General features: G+C 39.2%; 1 protein-coding gene and 1 long non-coding RNA gene across 8 annotated transcripts in view; one reads left to right on the top strand and one right to left on the bottom strand.

The window, feature by feature from the left end:
- LOC309513430 (secretory phospholipase A2 receptor-like) overlaps positions 1-10,017 on the top strand; it is a 31,288-nt gene extending 21,271 nt beyond the window's left edge. For 6 of the 7 annotated variants that reach the window (XM_082189232.1, XM_082189233.1, XM_082189235.1 and 3 more), the window contains 4 exons: positions 7,157-7,429; positions 7,730-7,771; positions 9,179-9,298; positions 9,388-10,017. In XM_082189232.1, coding sequence (XP_082045358.1) covers positions 7,157-7,429; positions 7,730-7,771; positions 9,179-9,298; positions 9,388-9,422 — 470 coding nt within the window. In that variant the 3' untranslated portion in view covers positions 9,423-10,017. The remainder of the gene's footprint in view (positions 1-7,156; positions 7,430-7,729; positions 7,772-9,178; positions 9,299-9,387) is intronic. The other variant, XM_082189230.1, reaches the window with a different exon arrangement.
- Positions 1-25,534, bottom strand: part of LOC309513444 — a 193,243-nt gene that overhangs the window by 121,769 nt on the left and 45,940 nt on the right. The gene's annotated exons all lie outside the window — the stretch shown is intronic.

Genomic DNA, 25,534 nt, shown 5'->3' on the forward strand with positions numbered 1-25,534 from the left:
TAAAACTAGTTTGAAAAAAGATTAAAATGAAATAAGCTCAGGCTATTTTTTCAGGGATAGACCCTTAATTTTACAGCAAGCAGATAAAGGTTTATTCTGAAACCGGGCTAGACGAACGAGCTCTGTCATTGCATCCCCAACACTATAGGTCGGACCCTCAGTCATTACAGTATAAACAAGAAAAAGTTGGATTAATATTTAGTAGGAAAACAAAACATGCTATAAAAACACAGATAAAGTAGATAGGAAAACTCCTCATATTCAAACCCTGTCCTTGTATGCCATCTCGTAACACGGATGGCTACTGCTTTTAACCCTCTTTACATATCATCATCATCGTTCTAAAAAATAAAAACATCAGAAAAATTCAACAAAAATGAAATAAGAAAAATAAAAACATAAACAGAAAACATAAAAAAACATTCATTTACCACATGTTACGATAGCTTCCGCTATCAGTTTCAAAGTCACATTTTGTTCACCAGTTTCATCATCAGAATGGACTGTCATTTTCGCCAATTGAACATTCATTCCCGCACTCATATTCACCCATGAATAACAAAATTATCAGAATAACACATACAATCATAACCTATACATTCAGCCTTTTCCATTAATCCACACCCATCCACATATTTCCTAACCATTTTTTGTTAACTTTTAATTCCATCGGGCAATGGTTTTACTTAGTAAGCTCTATTTAATACCCTATTTAATAAAATCTAACCCTAAGAGTCATCATTGAATAGATTTTCTACTTTCCCTGAAAACATTTGCACCAATCAAATCATTAGATCCATATCAATACTAAGCCCTAGTTTGATTTAATCAAATAAAATCATCAAAATCATCACAAAACAAATTATTCTGCTAAACTTAAACCATTAGTTGGTCCACATCCTCCTCCAGGTGTGTTGATCATCTCGTTCGCCCCATGGACATTCCGTCTTCACCAATATGACACTTTGCGTGCCGTTGCAATGGGCTTTCCCTCGCTGGCAAGGGAGGTACGTTACTAGCACGTCCTTTATCCCTCACTGCCCTCCGCGTCGGCGCGTGGGGTTGCTGAGGTTGGTTGGTGTAGTCTAAGGTGAGAGGCGTGGATCCAGGTGTCACCCTCTCCAACCACTTTCTGATCATTAAAAGATTTTCTTCAGATCCCGACCGCACCTCCACTGGAATGAACCATTTCCTGCCTGCTGTCACCTGTGAATGCAGACCCTAGCTATTTTATCATTGACCGCTTGTCTTGCCGGTCGTCCCTTTTGGTGTGACCTGTCGAATCAACCGCCTGAAACATATTGTCACCAGATAATTGTGCTCACTGAATAGCACTCAGGGTCCTTGTTTTACCTGAAAAACACTCAACCCACTTTGCTCATGTCAACAAAACAATATTTCTACATTTGGAACAGAATCAGTTCTGTTCGACACAATCCATCCTGACATTCTGCCCTGTATGCAAAGTCTGCATGCTCTGTAAAGAAAAACAAATGTCGAGGTTACTGTCAGATAGTAAAGTACGTAGTTTCTTTTGTCTGCGGTGCTGCCGCGGCCTTCGCTACCGCATCTGCCCTGGCGTTCCCTGTTCAAACAGTCCCTGTTATTAGCACACACATACAACACTCTTGTTAGGGAGAAGAATGACCTCAGTTAAACCCAGTGTCCTCCCAACATTTATTGTCCCACCTGTGCGATTGCATTCAGCAAATGTGAACCCCTTGGTATGGCAATTTGTTACCATCCCCCTTTTGATGCATGATCCACCATTACATTCTTCACTCCAAGCCACAATCTCATCTTCTTATCGAAGTATTTGAAGGACAGCGGCCCTCAGTTTCACCGCATATCCTGCCTTTCAGACCTGTTGTTTGGTCTCTTAAGTCAGTCATCAACAAACATTTTCCAATGTCAAAGTCATCAATTGTTTCTATCAGGTCAGGTCGTGGTGTACAGACTTGGTCAGTATCAGTCAAACAACATTCTCCTTCTTTGTTCAGTTCACAATATTCATAATTTTGAAGGGCTCTCTGGATAAGTTGATATTGCCTTCGCCAATGTGTCACCTTTGTTGTTGCCATCAAATCTGTACCATTTTCTCAACATAATGGATGACGATCTGCAACTTCACAATTCAGATTTACATAAATACTTAAACTGATCCAGAAAGTAATTCAAATCAACACCATCAATGTCAAAAATAATTACTGCCAGACAGATTTTCATCAGATTTTTGGCTTCTTTAAAATTTGTCATTTGCCTTAACCCATCTGTCATGATAAAACTCATTCCAGATGTTAATGACACAATATACACACTATTCAGACGGAATAGATCCCCTAAACAAACACATACCAAACATGAATTAACACTCATAAAACATACAATGCTGTCACCGCCAAACAAACACCCACGCATACCTGACTATGAACCGCTCATATTCTCATATTCATATCTTTTGGTGTTTACTCTAAACACTCTTTAAATTTTTAAATAAGATTTTAAACTTCTCATTTTCCTGTAGCTTTGATCTAATTTTACATGGTCTCTTAACCAGTTTCAAAGCACGTCTGTTCATTATTCATTTTCTCTTAGAAAAATCAGCTGGGTTGTTTTTGTTCATTATCATTATTTTGCTTCAGCTTGCTTTATCAGGCCGATAACAGAAAGACAGACAGAGTACCCTTCCTCCACTCAGCAGTCTCTCTCACTATAAACAAATAATCTTTTCAACAGCCCCCTAAGACTGTAACTAAATAAATCATAGTCTAGAACCCTTAATAGTTCACAAATTTTAAAATACAAATGTTTAACTCAAATTAGTACCATTACAACAATCTAAAATACATTATGCTATGAGCATTTCTAAGGTTATCTTTAGTTTAAATACTCAATTCACCTAACCTTTGTTATCCAGAAATTTCTCTTAACTCATCACAAGCTGTCTTCATCTTTAGCCACCAACATGTCTAATGACCTTCAGGAGTTAGAACTATCTTACAGACATATTATTTCAATATCAACACCCTTGCCCATAAGGCAACCAGCATCATGTTCCTGACATAAATTAAGTTTTGTTACTGTCTCCACAACAAATAATGACAGTCCTCTCATGGTCTCAGCTGGCTCTTGAAAGCCCATTCCCATTAGCTCTTAATCTATAATTTTCTTCTCTTCAGGGTGTTGTCCCCTGGCATAGTTGCAGACACTTGTCATAATGAAAAACAAGCCATACAATAAATGCGGTTTTTCTGGTGAGTGGTATATAGAGGAACTCACATTTTCTGGGTCAGGCGTGCCGTAACTCCTCACAGCCCATCCGTCCTCTCAGTGATCTGCTGATGCTGCTGGCCACTCACAGTCACCTGCTCAACTCTAATACCTTTCTCACATAAAAACACCTCCCCATTATGGAGATGCCCAGTGTTTGTGGCGTGACTTCCCCTGTCTTAGGTTGACCTTTGGCCAAAGGATCTTACCCGTCTTTGGGGTAATCACTTCGTACACACTTGGTTACCGCTCTTTCCCATCACAGAATCAGTTTTCCCCAACAGACTCAGTGTGTTCTGGAGCTTAGGAAAGGCACATTCAAGAGTCACCAGAGCACTCTGGACTGCCTAATAGTGTTAACACAGGGAGACAGGTTAATAACAACAGTATTTAATCACAAAAATCTGTTAAATCTGTCCGAATCAGCAAAATCTCAGTGAATTTTAATCACATCCGTCTATTCAGTGTACTGTTACATCTGTAGCCATAGCCATCAGCCCTGTTTCATGGTGGAGGCTAAAATCAGACAAAGAAGTTACTGGTCCTGAATTAAACTAGTCAAAAACGTCCCTTCTATCGTTTAAGACTTCTTTAAAGTCATTCAGTTTTACTTTTGAAACATTTACCCTTTAAATGTATGACATGCCTGTAGCATAATTTCTTTTAACATCCCCATATCTATGGTTTTCAACTAAAACACTGTGCCTTACTATAAATAGCCTATTATCATTTATGACACAGGCTCAGATAACAGCTTTTAGCTGACATTGAATGAGAGAGAGACCCTGAAGCATTTAGGACTGGTACACTGCACTCTCATAAATTTCTAAAATCAAACTTTATCTACCATCTTTTAACTCTAGCCCAGCATAAGGCATCTTTGCCAGAATTTACATGTATTTTCCAACAACCATATTTTATATTTGTCTTTTGCCCACATCAGGGAATTTAGACATTACAAATTTTCACTCAGATCGTGTCTCTGTCGCGCTGGCCGTTTCAGCCACAGCACACACCAGATTCAGATAAGCAACTGTTTCAGCCAATCACAAGCTTATCTTCTTAAAGCAAAACATCAGCTCCTAGTTCTTTCATGGTCAACACCATTCCTCCACGTTCAAAACACTTTCTTTAACACTGCGTTCACATTCTTAGTTCTTTCTCAGACTACTTTCAAACACACATTAATACACGTCACTTTCACATTATCACTTTCTTTTCTGAGTGTCCATTTACAATTACGGACTAAATGGCCCTGCTGACCACAATTAAAACACTCTCTTTGCCTATAGTTTGATCATTGAGCTTTGCAAACGGCTCCAACTTACTGCACACCCTTGAAGCAGTGTGTCCCGATCAGGAATGTAAACAGAGCCACTGATAAGCAGTTCTCTGTATTATTTTACAGTCCACCAGTGGCGGATTCAATCACAATAGCCAAATCATAATCTTCATCATTATTATTGGCCGCACTTTAATTTCATAAGTTGCAAAGAAAATCACTCAACATTTACTTGCTTTTTTTTTTTTTTTTTTCGGAAGCAATACAAGGCTAAAAATGAACAATTTTCAGTTTCTTTCTTTGTTTAGCCAGTCAAGTTGTTGTTTAAATTTCCAAACACAATCAAAACCCTGACTACCATTTACTTAATAATTTCTCCACATTTCTTTGAAGTCAGAGCTTCAGAGCACAGCTGTTTACAGCGTTTGCTCTCTTCTGTCCTCTATCAAATGGTTAGTCTGCATATTCAACTTAATGTTATCTTTATTTTCTCAGTCCCTAAAATGCACAGACAGCCATTATAGCTGCCTCCTCCTTCAACTCCTGTTACTAAAATTATCTAGACATCATTATTTTACCAATAAAATATATAATTGTTCCCCATTCTGCTTAATAAACCTTTGTTCACTTAATTTGACCTGCATGCATTTTGCCCATAATTTTCTTCATTGCACAGTATACCGGTGTGCAGTATTTACTATTAGATGTCCCCATAATGGCTGTTATTTTCCTTCTTTCACTATTGCATGTGGATTTTACTTCAGCGCGCTTACTCTAATTTTCACCCGAAATCAGGAAAGGTTGGAATTAATCTCTGCTTACTTTCAATTTCTTTCCCTGGAATTCCTCCAGCGATCAATTATTTCAGCCCCTATTAATTTCAATAACGAGTACTCGGCTTTGGTCCGGACAATGTCTTGACCTCCTCTAGGTCTCAATTTCCTCGCCCCTTTTAAAGCCTCTTCTTTTCCTCGTACCACAGTTCTAGCTTCAGTTCTTAAATACAGCCATTATGGTTCATCCACAAAATTCTCTTTTCAAAATCCCCAAATGAAAAATAAATTTGCTGTCTCTTACCCAAGATTTTCTGTTGCCACCTGGATTCTTTCTGATTCCAGTGGAGTTCCTCCTGGCCCTGATAGCAGTTGGCTCTTCTCTCTCAATTCTGCGAGGTAAGACTAAAGCCTGGTGCTTCAGGATGATCAGTCGTCAATCCGCTTTACTCAGGGCCAGAAGAAACCGCCATGGAATCCCACTTCTGACACCAACTGTTATGGCAGTTTAATTCACTAAACAATCATCTTTGGCGTAAGAGACAGTCTGAAATCAAATGATTATTAAAAAGTAATTTATTATCTTGCAAGAGGCCCAATTGCCACACAGAGGTAGACTGTACAGTCTGTGAAACAAGTGCGACCAGAAGGGAGGGGCAGGCCTGTCTTTATACTCTGTTATTGTTATCTTCCAAGGTTCTTTAAACTCCAGAGATGGATAAGACACCACCAGTGATCCTATTATACTGAACTTTAGTTTAGCTTAACTTACAGCCTGCAAGTCCTACATTGGACAGCCCTTTGACCTTAGGGGTCAGGGCTTCAGCCTTCAAAGCTCTCCCCCTCTTTCTCCTGCCTCACAGAAGTTCCACATCATTCATTATATCACATAGTCAGCAACACACATAGTAGTCAATCTAGTGTATGTTAATGAAAATCAAAGTAAGTAATGAAAATCAAAAATCTCCCATTACACATTATATTTAAAAGGCATTTTAACATACAATACACCTTAATTGGAACTTATTTAGAACTTTGGAACCTTTAACATTCAATTTAAAATTATTTAATTGCACAAACTATGTAGGCTACAATTTCAATTTGTTTATTGTGAAATAACTCAAACATATGATGTTTTTCTGTGTTCTGTTAAGCATTGTTCTGTGCGTTTCCCAAAAGCATTAATGGTTTCATTAATGGAAACGCAGCCCTGTTTGAATGCATTGTCGGCAGTGTGTGAATGCTCTCTGTGATTTATTGGTTCTGACTTGCAGCTTTTGCATGTGTTCAGATGAGCAGGAAAATAGTTCTACTACACAATTATTCACTAACATAGGTTATTCATTCAATTCAATGCAAATTGTACGCATTAAATATCTTGTCGAATAAACAAAATCACTGGTAAAAAAAAACACACTGTAATATCGATATTTTTATTTGAGTATCGATACATTTGATACTCGATGTCAGTATCGGTATATCGATGGGCTACTTCATATCGATATGCCCATCCCTACTCGGCCATCAAATCTAGTCCCACGCCGCACTCTGTTGCGTTGGGTCCTGCGGTATTCCTGCGGGAGTGCAGGTCTCTAGTTTGAGAGGTGGCTTTATGCGTGTGCCATTTATATAGAACGATGGGTGAGCGAGTAAAATTATGCCCAATACTCGCAACCCAGTGCCGAAATTTAGAACCTAACACCAACACTATTCAACTGGAGTGAATGAGAAGATATTTTATATATATATATATATATATATATTATTTTTAGTTTCATCTCTCAGTTTGATGAACAAAAAATTAATAAGCATGATGTGTGTTTTATTTCAGATGTCCCAGTGCCCAGCATTGCAGTGTATGGGCACATGCAGGACAGAGAGCACGTGATAGTGATGTGTTCATTTGGCTGGAGGTTCACTAAGAGCTCTTTCCAGCTGTCAGTGGCGGGGGAACACAACTACACTCTGAAGTACGCACTGTGTTATTCAGATGAAGAGTGTGTGTTTGATGTGAAAGTGAGTCCACCCGTTTCCTTCACCTGTGTGCATAAGATTAATTCTGCGGTGAACCATCAGAGTGAGACGTACACCTACAGCCCATCTGGTAAAACATACTATAACATTAATGTATTCTTATTCTAATGCTTTGTTTTGCTGACATGTTGAATTTTGATCTCAATGTCAATGTAATCTAAACACTTTAAAAAAAAAATGTTGTCCTGTCGAGTATAATGTGGTTTCCCTGTAATCATTTAATGGCAGTAATACAGTGGTGTACTGCTCATTATTTCATGTTCTGTAATTTATTCATATTATTAAATCATTTATTAATTAATTTAATGTTCATGTTTCGTTAATTGTAAAAAGTAAATAAAAATTGCTGTGTTTCTCTGTTTTACTGAAGCTCAAGCCACCAACATGAACACAACATATAACCAGACACAGAGTAAGTCAGCAGATTTGTTGTTTGATGCTTCTTGATTTTGATTACTGATTTATTATTTTTTTTAATGAATGAAGGTATGGATAATTTCTTTCTTATTAGTTATTGTTTAGATAAGCAATTACATTTTTCTAATGGTTTAGTGGTTATAAATACAGCTTTTCAAAATTGTAAAAAGTAAAAAATACAACTTTGTATGTGTATCTTATAAATCTTATAGAAACTCAAACCCCCAACATAACATGAGCGTTTGAGCTTCTATTGGATATATGAAAATATGTATTACAAGACACAGAGAGTAATAAAGGCTCGTTCACACCAAGGATGATAACTATAAAGATAACGATAAAGATATAGTTCTAAAAATCGTGTGTGTTTATTTATTTATAGGGGATAGTGCTAGGAAGAAGTGGATCAACATTCGAGATGCCTATCATCCAGTTTCGCTACTTTGAAACCGCAACACGTGCGAATAGAATAAAAAGACCGTTATCGTTCGTTGGTGTGGACGCTAATATAGTTATCATTATAGCTATCGTTCTTGGTGTGAACGGGCCTTAAGTCAGTGGATTTACAGTGTTTTATTAATGTATTATTTTGGTTATTAAAGTAACAGCTTATTTATTAATTTATTTCAATTTAAAATGAACATTACCAGCACCATATGTTTCAAAGACATGCCTCGCTTATTGTTTATTAGCATTCCTAAATTACAGTGAGACCTACAGTTGTAATCATAATTATTCAACCCCCATTGCAAATCAGGTTTATAGGCAAAATTTACAGACTTTCAGCTGTTTGCAATGAACAAATCAAACAAAAACAATTGAAATAGCTTAACACAACAAATGTTTCGAGTTGTTTCCCCAAATTCAACTGAAAATGCAACTTTTAATGACTTTTTAATGAGAGCCATTGGGGCAGATTTCAGATTACCCCGCTTATTTACCTCTAGTAAACCCTTCCTCCAGACCAAGATTATATTAAACCACTTCAGCTGTGTGTATTTTAGTCTGCATCAGGTTAGTAACTAGTTGGCATGTCTGTAGTAGCACATCAAATTAATGAACGTATAAATCCTTTAGTTTAAACATGCTGTAAATAGCCTTCATATAGTACAGTTGTGTTTTTTTATGTTTGTTCTGAGAATAAACATGACTTTATAACGCAAAGACGTTAGGCCTCTGCCAAAAAGTGCTTTTTGTTCAGCGATCAGAATATAAAACTTCCAAAATGTTTATCATAAACTAGCGTTAAGACCCAGAATCTGCCCTACCTAAATTAACGTTCAGGAGCCACTACTGATTTATAGTCAATCTGGAAAAACATCTCAAATCTGTATGTCTCAAAACCTGTGAGTGTAACTGTATTTTTTTTCTGTACATACATGTTGCTTGTGTTTGCTTTCAGATTTAGCTGAAGATCAGCATGAGAAAGGAGAATCTTTATTCTACATCGGCTTTTTCTCCTGCGTTGCTGTTGGTCTCGTCATCGTGACTGTGGCAATGATCATCAGGAGCAAATCTAAAAGTATGTGTGTTTCATCCAATTCACTCATCTTCATGTCTAATATTCATAGCTTTGTGTTTTGCCACATTGTTTTGCATTTGTTTCAACAGGTTCAGTGATTACTGGGAATGATAATACTTTCTAGATGTACAAGACGACGTCAGAGTTTCAGAAGAGGAAAGAAGAGATTGAATTAAATCAATTAATCGATTCAGATTAATCAAATCATTTTCTGCATGCTGAACTGTAATACTCTTTCAAAATAAAAGTAAAATACCTATCATATTAATTTTATCTACATCTTATTTTAAACACAATTTTTTAAATTGAACGTTACTTTTGCTGAATTAATAACCATGAATTAAATCTCTATTCTCTACTGTTCTGCAATTACACTTTATCACTGGCTTTTTATTATTCTGGTTCACTTTTGAAGTTCTGTATTGAAAATATTTGTGGCTTTGGCATTTAACTTTTTTCTCATTTGTAAGTAATTTAGAAGTGTGTGCGAAATGAATAAATTCGTTTTGCATACTATGCATTTTACATAAATATATATTTTATGTTCTTATGTGTCTTTACATATTTACATTTTACATGCTTTTTACTGTCTTATAATAATTATTATAATAATAATATTACTACTACTAGTCCTACTACTTATACTACTACAAAAGTCTGAAAAAAAACTGTCACTTGCATTTGATTATACTGCCCAATAAAAAAGGTACTGCCAAATACCGAAATTGTGAATTGTCATTGTTTTGTACAAAGTTCTTTCTTTTGCTATTTACAGTAGCTGCTCAGCCTTACAAAAAACATGAGAATTGTGTGAATGCATTATATAGAATAAGTAAATAAATAATGTACAGTGAGGAAAATAAGTATTTGAACACCCTGCTATTTTGCAAGCTCTCCCACTTGGAAATCATGGAGGGGTCTGAAATTGTCATCTTAGGTGCATGTCCACTGTGAGAGACATCATCTAAAAAAAAAAAAATCCAGAAATCACAACACAATATATGATTTTTTAACTATTTATTTGTATGATACAGCTGCAAATAAGTATTTGAACACCTGTCTATCAGCTAGAATTCTGACCTGTTAGTCTGCCTTTAAAATGTCCACCTCAGCTCCATTTATTATCCTAAATTAGATGCACCTGTTTGAGGTCGTTAGCTGCATAAAGACACCTGTCCACCCCATACAATCAGTAAGAATCCAACTACTAACATGGCCAAGACCAAAGAGCTGTCCAAAGACACTAGAGACAAAATTGTACACCTCCACAAGGCTGGAAAGGGCTACGGGGAAATTGCCAAGCAGCTTGGTGAAAAAAGGTCCTGTTGGAGCAATCATTAGAAAATGGAAGAAGCTAAACATGACTGTCAATCTCCCTCGGACTGGGGCTCCATGCAAGATCTCACCTCGTGGGGTCTCAATGATCCTAAGAAAGGTGAGAAATCAGCCCAGAGCTACACGGGAGGAGCTGGTCAATGACCTGAAAAGAGCTGGGACCACCGTTTCCAAGGTTACTGTTGGTAATACACTAAGACGTCATGGTTTGAAATCATGCATGGCACGGAAGGTTCCCCTGCTTAACCCTCTGGAGTCTGAGCGTTTTTTGGGGCCCTGGGGGTGTTCTGACATGCTCTGACATTTGTGCTTTTTTCAGTTGCTTATAAACATATTAATGGCAAAGGTGTAAATTCACTCTATATAGCACAAACAGGACTACAATAATATGTGAGCCACATGTATGTACATGTTTTCATTTTTGAGAGAATAATGTTTATGCGTGGTTATCGAAAAAACTAAAAATTAAAGTTTTTGAAATAAGGCCACAAAACACATACTAAATATGTGGCAATAAGACTTTTGACTAATGGATGTCGTCGCCTATAGTTTTTTCTTCAAAATTATGTGAAAATAGTCTTGCTTTATCGTTCACATAAAACCATACATTGATTTAAATTGATGTAAAACAGGTTTTGCTTGGAAAGCCAATATGCGAGGGGGCGTGAACGAGGAGTGGTTTACACCTTAGAATACACCCACTCTGCATAATTAGCCATTCATTCAGGTGTGACACTGACTGAGCCACAATGCAAGGACAAAAGATATATTTAGAAGAAGACTTATATTGACCATTTAAGATTTTGCTTACATCTATCTTGTAAATATGTTTAGCTATTTTATTAAAACGGTTACAATTAGGCTACAACAATAATTACAATTTCAACAATATTTCAAGTGTACTCTTTCTTTGTAAAAAAAATTATTATAGGCCTACATTTTATCTATGTATTCATTAGTTTGAATATAACCAACATTGGAACAGCTAACATCTTAGTTGATGATTTTATTTTTGACAAAAATAGTATTTTATATATAGAAATTGCTAAACAAAAGCTTATTTGATGTGGCAGTATATTCTACAGTAAAAACTGTACCCAAATATAGTCAACAAAATGTTGTCTTTCATATTTCGTCTGACTGTAACGTTGTTTTCATGAAATATTAGGGCATATTGTTAATTTGCAGTTTAATACGTTGCTTATACAAATAGCCTACATTTTATTTCAACATTCAGTCGATGTTTACTTATCTCAGTATAGCAATGCAGTTTGCTAAAACATCATCATTCATTCACACACGCGATTTAAATTTAAACTGTCTTTGCCAGCTGTGGTAAACAGCGCGCATCTCTGCCGTTTATTCATTCATAAACAGAAACCCACGTGAAGAAATTCACGTGAGAAGGAAAAAACTTACTAGTATTCCTCAGCTCGCTCCTCGATATACCAGCACATATCAAGGCCAGTCTTAAGTTTGCCAATGACCATTTGGATGATCCAGAGGAGTCATGGGAGAAAGTCATGTGGTCAGATCAGACCAAAATAGAACTTTTTGGTCATAATTCCACTAACCGTGTTTGGAGGAAGAAGAATGATGAGTACCATCCCAAGAACACCATCCCTACTGTGAAGCATGGGGGTGGTAGCATCATGCTTTGGGGGTGTTTTTCTGCACATGGGACAGGGCGACTGCACTGTATTAAGGAGAGGATGACCGGGGCCATGTATTGCGAGATTTTGGGGAACAACCTCCTTCCCTCAGTTAGAGCATTGAAGATGGGTCGAGGCTGGGTCTTCCAACATGACAATGACCCGAAGCACACAGCCAGGATAGCCAAGGAGTGGCTCTGTAAGAAGCATATCAAGGTTCTGGCGTGGCCTAGCCAGTCTCCAGAACTAAACCCAATAGAGAATCTTTGGAGGGAGCTCAAACTCCGTGTTTCTCAGCGACAGCCCAGAAACCTGACTGATCTAGAGAAGATCTGTGTGGAGGAGTGGGCCAAAACCCCTCCTCCAGTGTGTGCAAACCTGGTGAAAAACTACAGGAAACGTTTGACCTCTGTAATTGCAAACAAAGGCTACTGTACCAAATATTAACATTGATTTTCTCAGGTGTTCAAATACTTATTTGCAGCTGTATCATACAAATAAATAGTTAAAAAAATCATACATTGTGATTTCTGGATTTTTTTTTTTAGATTATGTCTCTCACAGTGGACATGCACCTACGATGACAATTTCAGACCCCTCCATGATTTCTAAGTGGGAGAACTTGCAAAATAGCAGGGTGTTCAAATACTTATTTTCCTCACTGTATACTTTCACAAGTTGAATGAATTTCCAAGGTTTCTTTTATCCAGAGAAATGTGCTATTTTGTATAAACCCTATTATGGTTTAACAGCAAATTCTGCCTGTGAGTATTAAATCATTTGATTCGTAATTTATATTTTTGATATTGAATGAGAATTATACATGTGAACAGAAATGTAACTTTTGCTCTTTGTTTCTCTCTAGACCCCAAATCTTCTATACTAAAGAGTCATCGTCCATACGTATGCAAATACAATCAGACTTTTTTTTTTCTTTCTTCTCGTTAATGTACTTCAAAAGTTTTTAAAAGGACCTTGACGTAAAATAACCTAAACATTTTTTTTTTCTAAGAACTGTTCTTGATTCACTGAATGTGATTTAAAACCACTATTATAGTTTACTGACCTACAGACAAATCGAGACATTAAAAGATTGTTTAAATTGTGTCTGGATCAAGATGTTCAGTTTTTCACCAGCATCATGCTGTGTGTTATTTTCAGATGTCCCAGTGTCCACCATTACAGTTTACCAACAGATGGAGGACAGAAGGACTGTGATGGTTATGCGTGTGTCTGGAATGATGTGTATGCCGTTACTTCCTGGTTGTCAAAGTGATCATAACCATACATTGAATAAAAAAAGCATGTATTTTCAATGAATTGTGTGTGTTTGTGGTAAAAGTGATCATGCAGTGATCATGACCACCATCAGGAGCAAAACTAAAGGTCTGTGTTTCACCAGTAACTTTACAGTCTACAGAATTCCTCATTATGAATACAGCAAATATCCAATTCTCATATTTTTTACAACAAAACCATAGAAGACATCTCATGTTCCTTTAGGATGACCTGTATATGTTCAAAATTGACAAGAGCTGCAAGAATTGACAGTATACACACTGAATAGGTTTCAGTTAAAACAGGTCCTACCATGACATTTACCAAAGACTATGAGAATGCATAAAGAAATTTGCAACTTTCTGAAAGAAGAACAGTCGAGAAGGCAAAAGAAACAAACCAAGAATATACATTTAAATCAATATTATACTACAGTACATTATGAGGACTGTTACATTAAGGCTTTACATCATTTAAAATATATTTTTTAAATCTACTTTCCTCATTTGTAGATCATTTAAAGGGACAATGTGTAGTTTTTTAGGTATTTTATTATCTAAAATCAATATTTTTATTCATAAATATGTCCTCAATGATGTACAAATACCTCTGCCAATGATCTGACTTATCCTCGTAAACAAAGAATTTAATATCTTTATATACATGGGACGGGTAGGTCCACGGAGGCTTCCATGTAGTTCGCCATCTTGAAAAACTATAATAGCAGAGAGGGACAAAAAGTACTAGGCCAACGCGTTTCCACAACGCGTTTTCGTTCAGAGCCAGCGTCACGTGACTAAAACCAGCAGAAGCGGAGGAGCAGAGCAGTGAGAGGCGCTTGTCACTGCCCCGGCAAGTTTAAAAGGCTGCACTGCACGGTTATTTATAATGGAGGACCATACATATGCTGAGTCACAGGATAAGGAGTCCTCGTCGTCAAAAAACTCCAAAATAGACAGTAAAAGGAAACGTGACAGGAGATTACAAAAAACAAGGGTTAATGTCGGGATAGCTTTTTCCAGGTGGAAAGAGCTAATGCAGCAGAAAGCTTTCAAAAGAGACGCTGAAGTTGCCTGCTTTCTTCTCGACAGGTACAGTAAGTCAATGTTACGGTCATGAAATAACAAACCTGTTCACCCGAAGGAAAACTCGATGAAATGCTATTAGAAGACATCCTGTCATAGCTTTTTGGTACATAACGGCTACTGTACATGCAACACGCATTTGAAATAGCGTGAAATTCCTACACAATGTCCCTTTAAATAAAAAAAAACGTCTGCGAAATGAATGTGCGTTTTTCTGCTGTTTTCTTACAACTGTAGCTTCTGACTAGATCCAGTAGAGGGCAGAAGTGGTTTACTGTGGTTTCCTACTGCTGAGTGGTGTAATTGCTAGGGGTGCACCGAAATTTCGGCCGGCGAAAATGTTCGGCCGAAAATGGCATTATCGGTTTCGGGCCAAAAAAAAAAAAAAACGGTTTCACTCACGGTCGAGCTGTTATCACGCGTCTGCCTATCAAAGATTAAGCATGACAGAGGGCTGTCACTTATTGCACAATCGATCGGACCAACCAACACAAGTTTCAAAAACGAAAATAGGGAATCGATTTTAACGGCCTTCTCTTGGAGCGCGTCCAGCTCGTCACGATACGCCCGCAGCGAACGTGCGTCACACAGCAACTGCAGGTTCTGACACACACACACACATAGCCTATTTCTGCATAATATAGTGCATAATGTTCAATAATGTTTTTCATTGATGTTATGGCAGTCCACATTGCTGACTTGTGCGCGTCTCAAGCGCACGTGCGTCTCTTTACGTTCGTCCTAATGCCTGTTTAGTTGTCTGTGGATTTGCCTATATTTGTCGTTGAAAACGGATCAACGCCAAATATAGGCAATTTACTAACGATTCAATTAGAGCCCGACCGATAAAGGATTTTTAAGGCCGATACCGATCATTAAATATTTGGGGATTTAAAAATCCGATATTCCGATATATCGGCCGATATATATATATTTTTTTAAAAATCCAAAAACGCGTAACAAAACATGAACAGATTTCCCTAACAATAGTTATTTGTAGTTATTTAAGAGTCCTCAGCCTTACTAAAATAATATGATAATGCTAGATTCTAAAATCTACTACATAGGCCCCATTTACACTGCATGGTTCAAGTGACCCAATTCCGATTTTTTCCTCTCATGTGGCACAGATCGGATATGACCGGTGAACGTGTAAGCAGGAAAAAACCGCATGGATTCCGATTTTCTCAGATCGGATTCAGGCCTCATTCATATGTGGTAATAAATCGGATATGAATCGGATACGTGCATTTGCGTATGCCATGTAAGCAGACAAATCGGATATTCCCCAGTAAATGCGAGTCGTAAGTCATTAAAAAAGTGACGTCAACTCAGGTGGACACCACCAACTGAGAACATGACTTATTATAGGCGCGATGGAGGTCAAAGGCTCAACACAGTGGAGTAATTTTTTCTACACCTTACGAGAGCAATGTTTTGCTGACCTTTGAAAATAGTGCGGAAAGCAAAACACTGCATAATTAGAGATGCGCGGATGAGCTCCAACGTCACCCGAATCCGCAGTCAAAAACAAATCATCCACCCGCCACTCACCCGCACCAATAATTTTCTCTGATTTAAGTATCCGCACCCGATGGTCAAAGTTGTTATTCTTATGTGTGGTTACTCGTGAGGATAAATGGATGATCATCACCTTCAACAGCGGACTCGAGGCGACGGTTGATGCGCGCATCTAATACAATGATGAATGAGCGCTGCTTTTAAATGAACATTTCTTTAAAACAAAATTTATTTGACAGAATTTCATTTTCTTAATGGCATATAATTAAACAGGCTTTACTCCCTTGAAACTTAAACTGGAATGGAACATGCTCATATTTTAGAGAAAGTAGTTAATATTTTCGTTAATAATGATTTATCTATCCAACCGCGACCCACCCGAAATTAAGAATGTTATTTTTATTAGCTTACTTGACCCGCCCGATCCGCGGATTATACACAGAGCCCCCGCGGATATAACCGCGATCCGCGCATCACTATAATAATTTTGTCTGCTTCTGCATCCATTGCATATAGAGCTGTTTTACTTCATTTTCCGGGCCAGAACGTCTACATTTGGTTGTTTTGGCAGTGTATAGTGTAAATGCAAATATCGGATACGGGTCACTTTTAAAAGATGATGTAAGCGGGTCGTCAAAAAAAATCGGATATAGTCAGCAAATCGGAATTGGGCATCAAGACCTGCAGTGTAAATGCAGCGTAAATATGAATTATATAAGAATATTAGGGAGTAGTATGATGAAATGACAGCAGGGGGCAGTACAATACCACTTATTGGCTTAATATGTCATGGTATTCATTTTAAGGCTACATATTGAATACATCCAAATGAAGAAGTTATACTTTTTCTGATAATTATTTATCTAAAGATTCCAGAGTATTTGTACTGCACTGGTTTTGAACATTATTATATGAACATTATATGATCAGGTGGTTATAGGCCGTTTTATGTTTTTTTCATGTTATAGCGCCACCATGATTGACCTCTTACATATGTGTACCGAGTTTGGTGAAGATACCTCATTTACTTCTCGAGTTACAGCCATTTTAGTAAAATAGGCTGCATTTACACTGCAGGTCTTGATGCCCAATTCCGATTTGCTGACTATATCCGATTTTTTTGACAACCCGCTTACATCATCTTTTAAAAGTGACCTAGCTGTATCCGATATTTGCATTTACACTATACACTGCCAAAACAACCAAATGTAGACGTTCTGGCCCGGAAAATGAAGTAAAACAGCTCTATATGCAATGGATGCAGAAGCAGACAAAATTATTATAGTGATGCGCGGATCGCAGTTATATCCGCGGGGGCTCTGTGTATAATCCGCGGATCGGGCGGGTCAAGTAAGCTAATAAAAATAACATTCTTAATTTCGGGTGGGTCGCGGTTGGATAGATAAATCATTATTAAAGGGATACTTCAGGATTTAGCATTAAGCTTTGTATTAGTAGAAAACCTGTAGTATTTTCGAATTACCGTGCTTTCCACCCTCATATCCCCCTGAGAGGAGAGATTTATGTATTTTTTGTCTGGAAAAAATCCTCCGATGACGCAAAAATCGTCATTTTGCGTCATCGGAGGATTTTCTGGCCAGAGGCTGAAGACTACAGCCAGTAGGAGGAGCTGTTCCGCATGTGTTCAACCCACCCATAGAGGGTGGATCTGACTCACAGAATGTACAGTGTCAGCCATCTTTCTTTGGAAGCTAAAATAGCAGGCTCTTGTTCTGTGGAGAAAGCTGAGTAGTAGGGATTACCATCCTCTTTTTCCCGGACATGTCCGGCCGTCCAAAATGTCCGCGTTTCGGCTTTTGCTTTCTGCAGTCGCCATTCATTGTTTACATGCACAGCTTTTGTTTCAATCTAACTGAATTCATTCCGATTGGTGAATCTGAATGTAGTGTTTACATGAACGCTAAACAAGTGATCGGTTGATGTGCGTTTTAACATTGCTAAGAAAATTCCCGCTCCTCGGAGACCGATGCGTCTCAGTAATGACGCCACCGGCCTCGCGCCGTTCTCCCGCGCCCCTCAGTCTCGTCCTGCTCGCCACAGTAAACATAATGAATGGCGACTGTAGAACGCAAAAGCCGAATCCCGGACATTTTGAGCGATCTCGAAATCCCCGGCAAACTCGTCACGGAGACTCACTAGTAGCTAATCCTTGTTGTTTTCAACTGCGCTCTGTAACCGGTAGGCGTGGCTTGGGAGTGGCCTCCTAGGGCAGCGAAGCAAGTGCATTCTGGGAGTTGTTGTCTTTCATCCACATAAGCCAAAAATACATTTTCTGGCTTTTCTCAGTCTAGAAAGCTCCAAATTCAAAAATTTCTTCACATTTCTTCTACATAAATGACCTATTTTAAATACACATTCATCTTTCCAGAGGTGAAGTATCCCTTTAACGAAAATATTAACTACATTCTCTAAAATATGAGCATGTTCCATTCCAGTTTAAGTTTCAAGCGAGTAAAGCCTGTTTATGCCATTAAGAAAATGAAATCCTGTCAAATAAATTTTGTTTTAAAGAAATGTTCATTTAAAAGCAGCGCTCATTCATCATTGTATTAGATGCGCGCATCAACCGTCGCCTCGAGTCCGCTGTTGAAGGTGATGATCATCCATGTATCCTCACGCGTAACCACACATAAGAATAATAATTTTGACCATTAGCTGCGGATTCGGGTGACGTTGGAGCTCATCCGCGCATCTCTAATTATGCAGTGTTTTGCTTTCCGCACTATTTTCAAAGGTCAGCAAAACATTGCTCTCGTAAGGTGTAGAAAAAATTACTCCACTGTGTTGAGCCTTCGACCTCCATCGCGCCTATAAGTCATGTGTTCAGTTGGTGGTGTCCACCTGAGTTGACGACGACGTCACTTTTTTAATGACGTACGACTCGCATTTACTGGGGAATATCCGATTTGTCTGCTTACATGGCATACGCAAATGCACGTATCCGATTCATATCCGATTTATTACAACTAATGAATGAGGCCTGAATCCGATCTGAGAAAATTGGAATCCATGCGGTTTTTTCCTGCTTACACGTTCACCGGTCATATCCGATCTGTGCCACATGAGAGAAAAAAAAAATCGGAATTGGGTCACTTGAACCATGCAGTGTAAATGGGGCCTTAGTGATGCACTAAATACATTATGTGACTCGTTAATGCTGCGGCTAAACGAAGTCAGCAACGCACACTTGGATTTCACACACGTGTAAAAGAAAAGCTAACTTTTATGCACAGGCTATATGTTTGATACTTTTTCTCTATGTCTAAACGTTCACTCCTCGCGTGCCTAACTTACGTTTTACAATGCAGGGACTGGAACTATAGATATGCTAGTTATAAATACAGTAATCATTACTTTATTTATAGCAGCAAAGACAACGTCGGCAGTGTTGACGGCAATATAGGCTATAGAATATTTCGTTCTGTATTGACAGGTTCAGTATTTAAAAATCGATATTATTTTTTTAAATTGCATTTAAATTTGCATTTATGTCAAACCCTAGACACTTTCAAACATCAAAATGACATTTATTAATATGTATTCGTGTCAAAATGTCATATAAACATCTTTTTCTATTCAATTTTGCTTGGAAACGATTCCAAGACGCTTGCGTGTCGCGTGAAAAATAGGCGTCGGTTCTATTTCTAGCATGCACGCTTGATTTTTTTTACACAACTTTTAACCCTCTGAGGTCGGCAAACGCGCCCCTGCGTTTTGCTGGATTTTCTTCACATTGTAGCACAATAAACTTAAATTACTCCGTCATTTATGGTCATACAGAAAAAAGAAATATAAAAAAAGAATCTGTGATATTTCTACTTTTGTATGTGTCCACTTACAATCAAATCAAAACATTGTGCTTTTGTAAAATAAAGAAAATAAACAGGGTGTGCGTTCTCCGCCTCTCCATCGCGGTGAACTTTTTTTTCTTGAGCACGTCTATAAACTGAAACAAAACTCAGCGAATACTTGTCACACATTTATGAGCCATATACCTTTATAAACATTTAAGTGTGTACTTTCAAATAATCGGATTCAAACTGAAAACAAATATTCTCTGTTTAAGTAATTTGTATAAAACCAACAGGATGTCCAGTATCTCAAACGCTTGCTAATTATTTTTAATTCGACCACGCCCACTCGCGCAAAAGAGATTCACATGCAAATCTCCACATGGAACGCGAACGTGCTCGTTACCTCAAACACAAAGCACCAAAACACTTCACAAGTCTCTGCTTTTCGTCGAGTTTGAAAGACGCGCCGTGAGCTTACATTGGATTTACCTCAGAAGAAGAAGAACGCGATTTGAAGACAAGAAAGATGTAAGGTAAAGAAATTCTTACTTATTAATGTTATTGTTGCATAAACTTCACATTGCAGTTGAAGTGTTGCTAGATAAGGTGAATATTATAATATTTAGACCCGTGTTTACTGTTACTGTGTTTGTGGATATCTGCTCAAACGTAGATATGTATAATATGGTAACCATAATGTTTCATATTTTGGAGCATGCTGTGCGTTTGAATGTATCAGCAAAACGCACCAAACATTAGGCTTTATGTTTTTACTATTATCTCATTTCATATCATCATAACGAATGGAAACATTTGAAGTAACATATGATAATCAATATATTTTTCTCTAGCGTAGTTGTTCCTGAAATCTTTTGGAAGATTTAATTTATTGTTATTATTATTTTATGCAGCACTGCGTAGCCTATGCCTACAAGGCACAACAAACCTGCTCATTATATATTGTTGGAAACATTTGTGTGTGTATTCTGTGAATTTTAAAAAGAAATTTTAACCAGAAAAATCTAAAATCTATTCCCAAAATCGTGCAGCCCTATAGTTTCTCTTGATATCAGTATGTTCACAGGTTTTTTAGTTTTTTTTTACAGGGCCCTGATGCAACTGAGTCCTGCTGACTTCAACATTCACATGAGTCTCTGTATATGAATGGTAAAGTGAAAATCAAACACCTTGGAAATGAAAGGTATGTACAATGTTTTTAGGAATGGTCTCTGTCTTTGGATCATTGTTTTCAATGTGCTCTTTTGTCATTTGTTGTGTATCTTTGGATTATTTTGTGTCTCCAAACAATCTAAAAGCCATTCTTTTTTAAATCTCCTCATTCTTTGTGCAAGGTTGCTCTGAATGACAGGGCCTGATAGCTACTAATAGGGCAGTTAGGGGAGTGTCTTTGTCTTTCTCAGGTGTTAAAGGCTTACATATTAATGAGATGATCACGCCTCTTCGCATAAGGCTTTCTCACACAAAACACGTCTTAGAAATTTTAAATCAATATATTGTCTTATCTGAATGAGCAGTCAGGGTGAATTTCACATAGTTTTGGAGCAAATATTCTAGGCTACGTGATACAATTTTCAAAAGTCTTGTGAAGAAATAATCAGTATGGGTTTCATGGCCTTATTTCAGTGACCATTTTTTTTGGTATTTTCACAAACCAAGCATAAATGTCATTATCTCAAAACTACAAACTAGGGGTGTCCATGGTTAACCGATTAACCGTTAAAAATTGCGTAACCGAGTGAAACATTTTGCTCGGTTAAGTGGCGTCAATGGCGTGCATTGAATTTAGTTGTAATACATTTTTGCACCACCAGAGACCGCTAGACCAGTTTTCTAATATGAAGCGGGCAAAGTGAAGGCTGTGCGCGAGCCAGAAACAAACATAGTATCCGGCCACTGATCGCAGCACAATAATATCTGTCTGCAGAGCCACAGCTTTACCCCAGCAGTTTTACCCCGCGCATGCGCAGTTTCATCACCCATACAATTTTGTATTATGCATTTCCTAAACATGTACTTGCTAATCAAACACTTTATATGAACAAACTACTAATCTATAAAACACAATCGGTCTTCCGACCTTTTACTATTGTGTTGATATGCGCGAGGGAGAGAGAGCAATACAGCGCTCGTGTTGTTTGAAGGCGGTGAGTGCGCGCGCGCGCGGCCGGGGCTCTCTCTCTCTGTTTGTTCTTATGCGCCCTGTCCACTGATCTAAATAATTAGTTGTTACGACGACTTATTTGTTCCCTCGTTTTAATAAATCGTGGACACGTTGAACTAATTCCCTCCCTCATTTTGATTTAACGAATTACAACGTGGCCAAAAACAGTTTGATACTATTAATTAGTGAATGCTAAAGACCTATTTTTTGTGAATTGGTGAATATTCAGGTGAATTATTTCATGGCCACGAATTAATAATTATTAAACTGTTTTTCTTACCTGTGAAGATAGCTCTTCAGTGAAGGCCGACTATTCTCGTACAGCTTTTTATTCCTTTTTTTTTTTGTGAATTGGTGAATATTCAGGTAAATTGTTTCGTGGCCACGAATTAATAATACCTCAGCACGTTTTACAAGACCCTTCTCGATCGCAGCGGCAACGAGCACTTTGATCACTTGATTTAAAAAACAACACATTTCAGTGCTAGATCGCCTAAAAAAATGAACGAAATGAATGCTCTGCTAGTTAACTGGAGATGTTTTGTTTATTTGTATTGGTATTCGTGCCGCGAGATGTTTCAAAAGTGGTGGGGACAATATCGACCTTAGAAAATAATGGTGGGGACATGTCCCACCCGCAAATTACGCCTATCTCGGGGTTGCGGCGCGCACACTATGGTTAACCGAGTATTAACCGCTAAGGGCCTCGGTTAATGGTTAATGAAAAACTTGAAAACGTGCAGCCCTACTACAAACTTTTACATACATGCTGCTGATATATTATTGTAGCAGAGTTTGTGCTAAATACAGTGTAATAAGACTTTAGCCATGACAATGTCACAAGTAACAGAAATAAGCACAAATGTCAGAGCATGTCAGAACACCTCCAGGGCCAGAAAACAGCTCAGAGGGTTAAAAAACTATTTTATTTGATGGAACATAAAACTTGAAGAATAATATTATTTGGTATTATTATTTATATTTATTGTTAAAAATATTTTAATGTTTTGTTATGTAACTGTTAATAAAAGTTTGATTATTATATTGTGATTTTTCATTTCATATCCATTAAATTCAAGCAATTTATATATTTATATATATATATATATTAGGGGTGTAACGATACGCGTATTCGTATCGAACCGTTCGGTACAAGGCTTTCGGTTCGGTTTTCGGTACGCATTACGTACCGAACGGTTCGTTGGACCATTTTTTCTGCCGACCAAAATTTCGTTATTTCAAATGAAGGCGCGTCGCGGGTGGCAAGCGCGCTCATAGAGGCTGGCGCGACCACAACATCAACTGGCAAATGCAATGTAAGGAACGAAACTGAGCTACTCTTATTGTGTTTGTGTGGACCGTTTATCAGTTTTGACCTGTGAAGCGGGACTCGCGAGCCCTATGCGCGAGCCTGATCAAGCAACACCACACAGCGCTAAGAGATCCAGACCAGTAAAGAAAGCATTTGAATTTCAAATGCTTTTTGAATTCGCCACTGAAGTAATAACATCGCTGCGAGATCTAGTGAGAAACATGCACATTTCTCTGTTATTAACGGATCAAACAGCGCTGACGTGGAAACCAGGAAGAAACATCGTGCCATGAATGAACTGGCCGGTGTCCACAGATCAGCAACATTCACCGGGGAATGGATTTGCTGTAACTGCAAGTATGGAAGTTTGTCAGGAATAGTGGGCTATAATGCTTTCAAGTGTAACGGTCACCAGCTGGAGTACCCTTGAAAGCCACCAGAGGGCACTCCACATCAGACACTCACGTTCACTCTCAGACTACATTTCCCATACTCACTGCCCGGACTCATCTCTGATCACTCATCACAGTCACCTGTACCTCATTATCACTGATTGCATTCACCTGTGTCCCATCACCCTGTTAGTCTGTCTATTTATACCATGTTCATTCATTCACTCACCGCGAAGTCTTGTTTTAGTGTTACACTGCAATTCTGAGCATTCTCTTGGTTTCCTTGTCTCTTGGTTTTTGGATATCTTGCCCTGTTCCCTGGATTACTCTCTTGCCTCTTGCCAGCCGAGCCTGCACTTCACGCCAGTCCAGCCGAGCCTGCACTTCACGCCAGTCCAGCCGAGCCCGCACTTCACGCCAAATCTGCCGAAGCCAAGGCAGTATGCGTCATGCCCGCCGCCCCTGAGACTGAGAGCATCATGCCTGCCGCGCCTGAGACAGCAAGCGACATGCCTGCCAAGCTAGAGCCTGCACCGCTGGTCCCGTCCACCACAGAGCCCTCTTCGCCGCTGGTCCCGTCCAGCACAGAGCCCTCTTCGCCGCTGGTCCCGTCCAGCACAGAGCCCTCTTCGCCGCTGGTCCCGTCCAGCACAGAGCCCTCTTCGCCGCTGGTCTCGTCCAGCACAGAGCCCTCTTCATCGCTGGTTCCGTCCAGCTCAGAGCCCTCTTCGCCGCTGGTCCTGCCCAGCTCAGAGCCCTCTTCGCCGCTGGTTCAGTCCAGTTCAGAGCCCTCTTCATCGCTGGTCCTAACCAGCTCAGAGTCCTCTTCGCCGCTGGCCCTACCCAGCTCAAAGCCCTCACCGCCGCTGGTCCCGTCAAGCTCAAAGCGCTGATCCTGAGCCAGAGCTTCACGTCAGTCCTGCCGAGCCAGAGCCAGAGCTTCACGTCAGTCCTGCCGAGCCAGAGCCAGAGCTTCACGTCAGTCCTGCCGAGCCAGAGCCAGAGCTTCACGTCAGTCCTGCCGAGCCAGAGCCAGAGCTTCACGTCAGTCCTGCCGAGCCAGAGCCAGAGCTTCACGTCAGTCCTGCCGAGCCAGAGCCAGAGCTTCACGTCAGTCCTGTCCAGCCAGAGCCAGAGACTGTGTACGCCACGTCTTCCACGCCAGTGTCTTCGGACAAGATGGCCGACTCCACGCCTTCCATGCCAGTGTCTTCGGACAAGATGGCCGACTCCACGCCTGTGTCTTCGGACAAGATGGCCGCTGCCGAGCTGGATCCAGTGTCTGCGGACAAGATGGTTGCCGCCGAGCCTGTTCACGTCACGTCTGCCGAGCCTGTGTCGTCGGACAAGATGGCCACTGCTGAGCCTGTGTCTTCGGACAAGATGGCTGCCGCCGAGCCTGTGTCTTCGGACAAGAGGATTGTCTCGGAACTGCCCACCATCAGTCCTCCCATGGCCAGGAGGGCTGTCTTCCTCTTTTACGCAGTGGCGGTATTGCATGCGTGGAAGAGACACAGCAAGTCTGCTGATCCAGAGACTGTTCACGTCACGTCTGCCGATCCAGAGACTATTCCTGTGCCGGAGGCTGTACCCGTCAGCCCTGCCACGGCCCAGAGGGCTGTCTTCACTTTTTATTTGGTTGCTGTCTGGCGTGCCTGGGCTGC

This window comes from Leuciscus leuciscus (assembly GCF_965113295.1).
Source record: "Leuciscus leuciscus genome assembly, chromosome: 13".
Taxonomy (NCBI): Eukaryota; Metazoa; Chordata; class Actinopteri; order Cypriniformes; family Leuciscidae; genus Leuciscus; species Leuciscus leuciscus.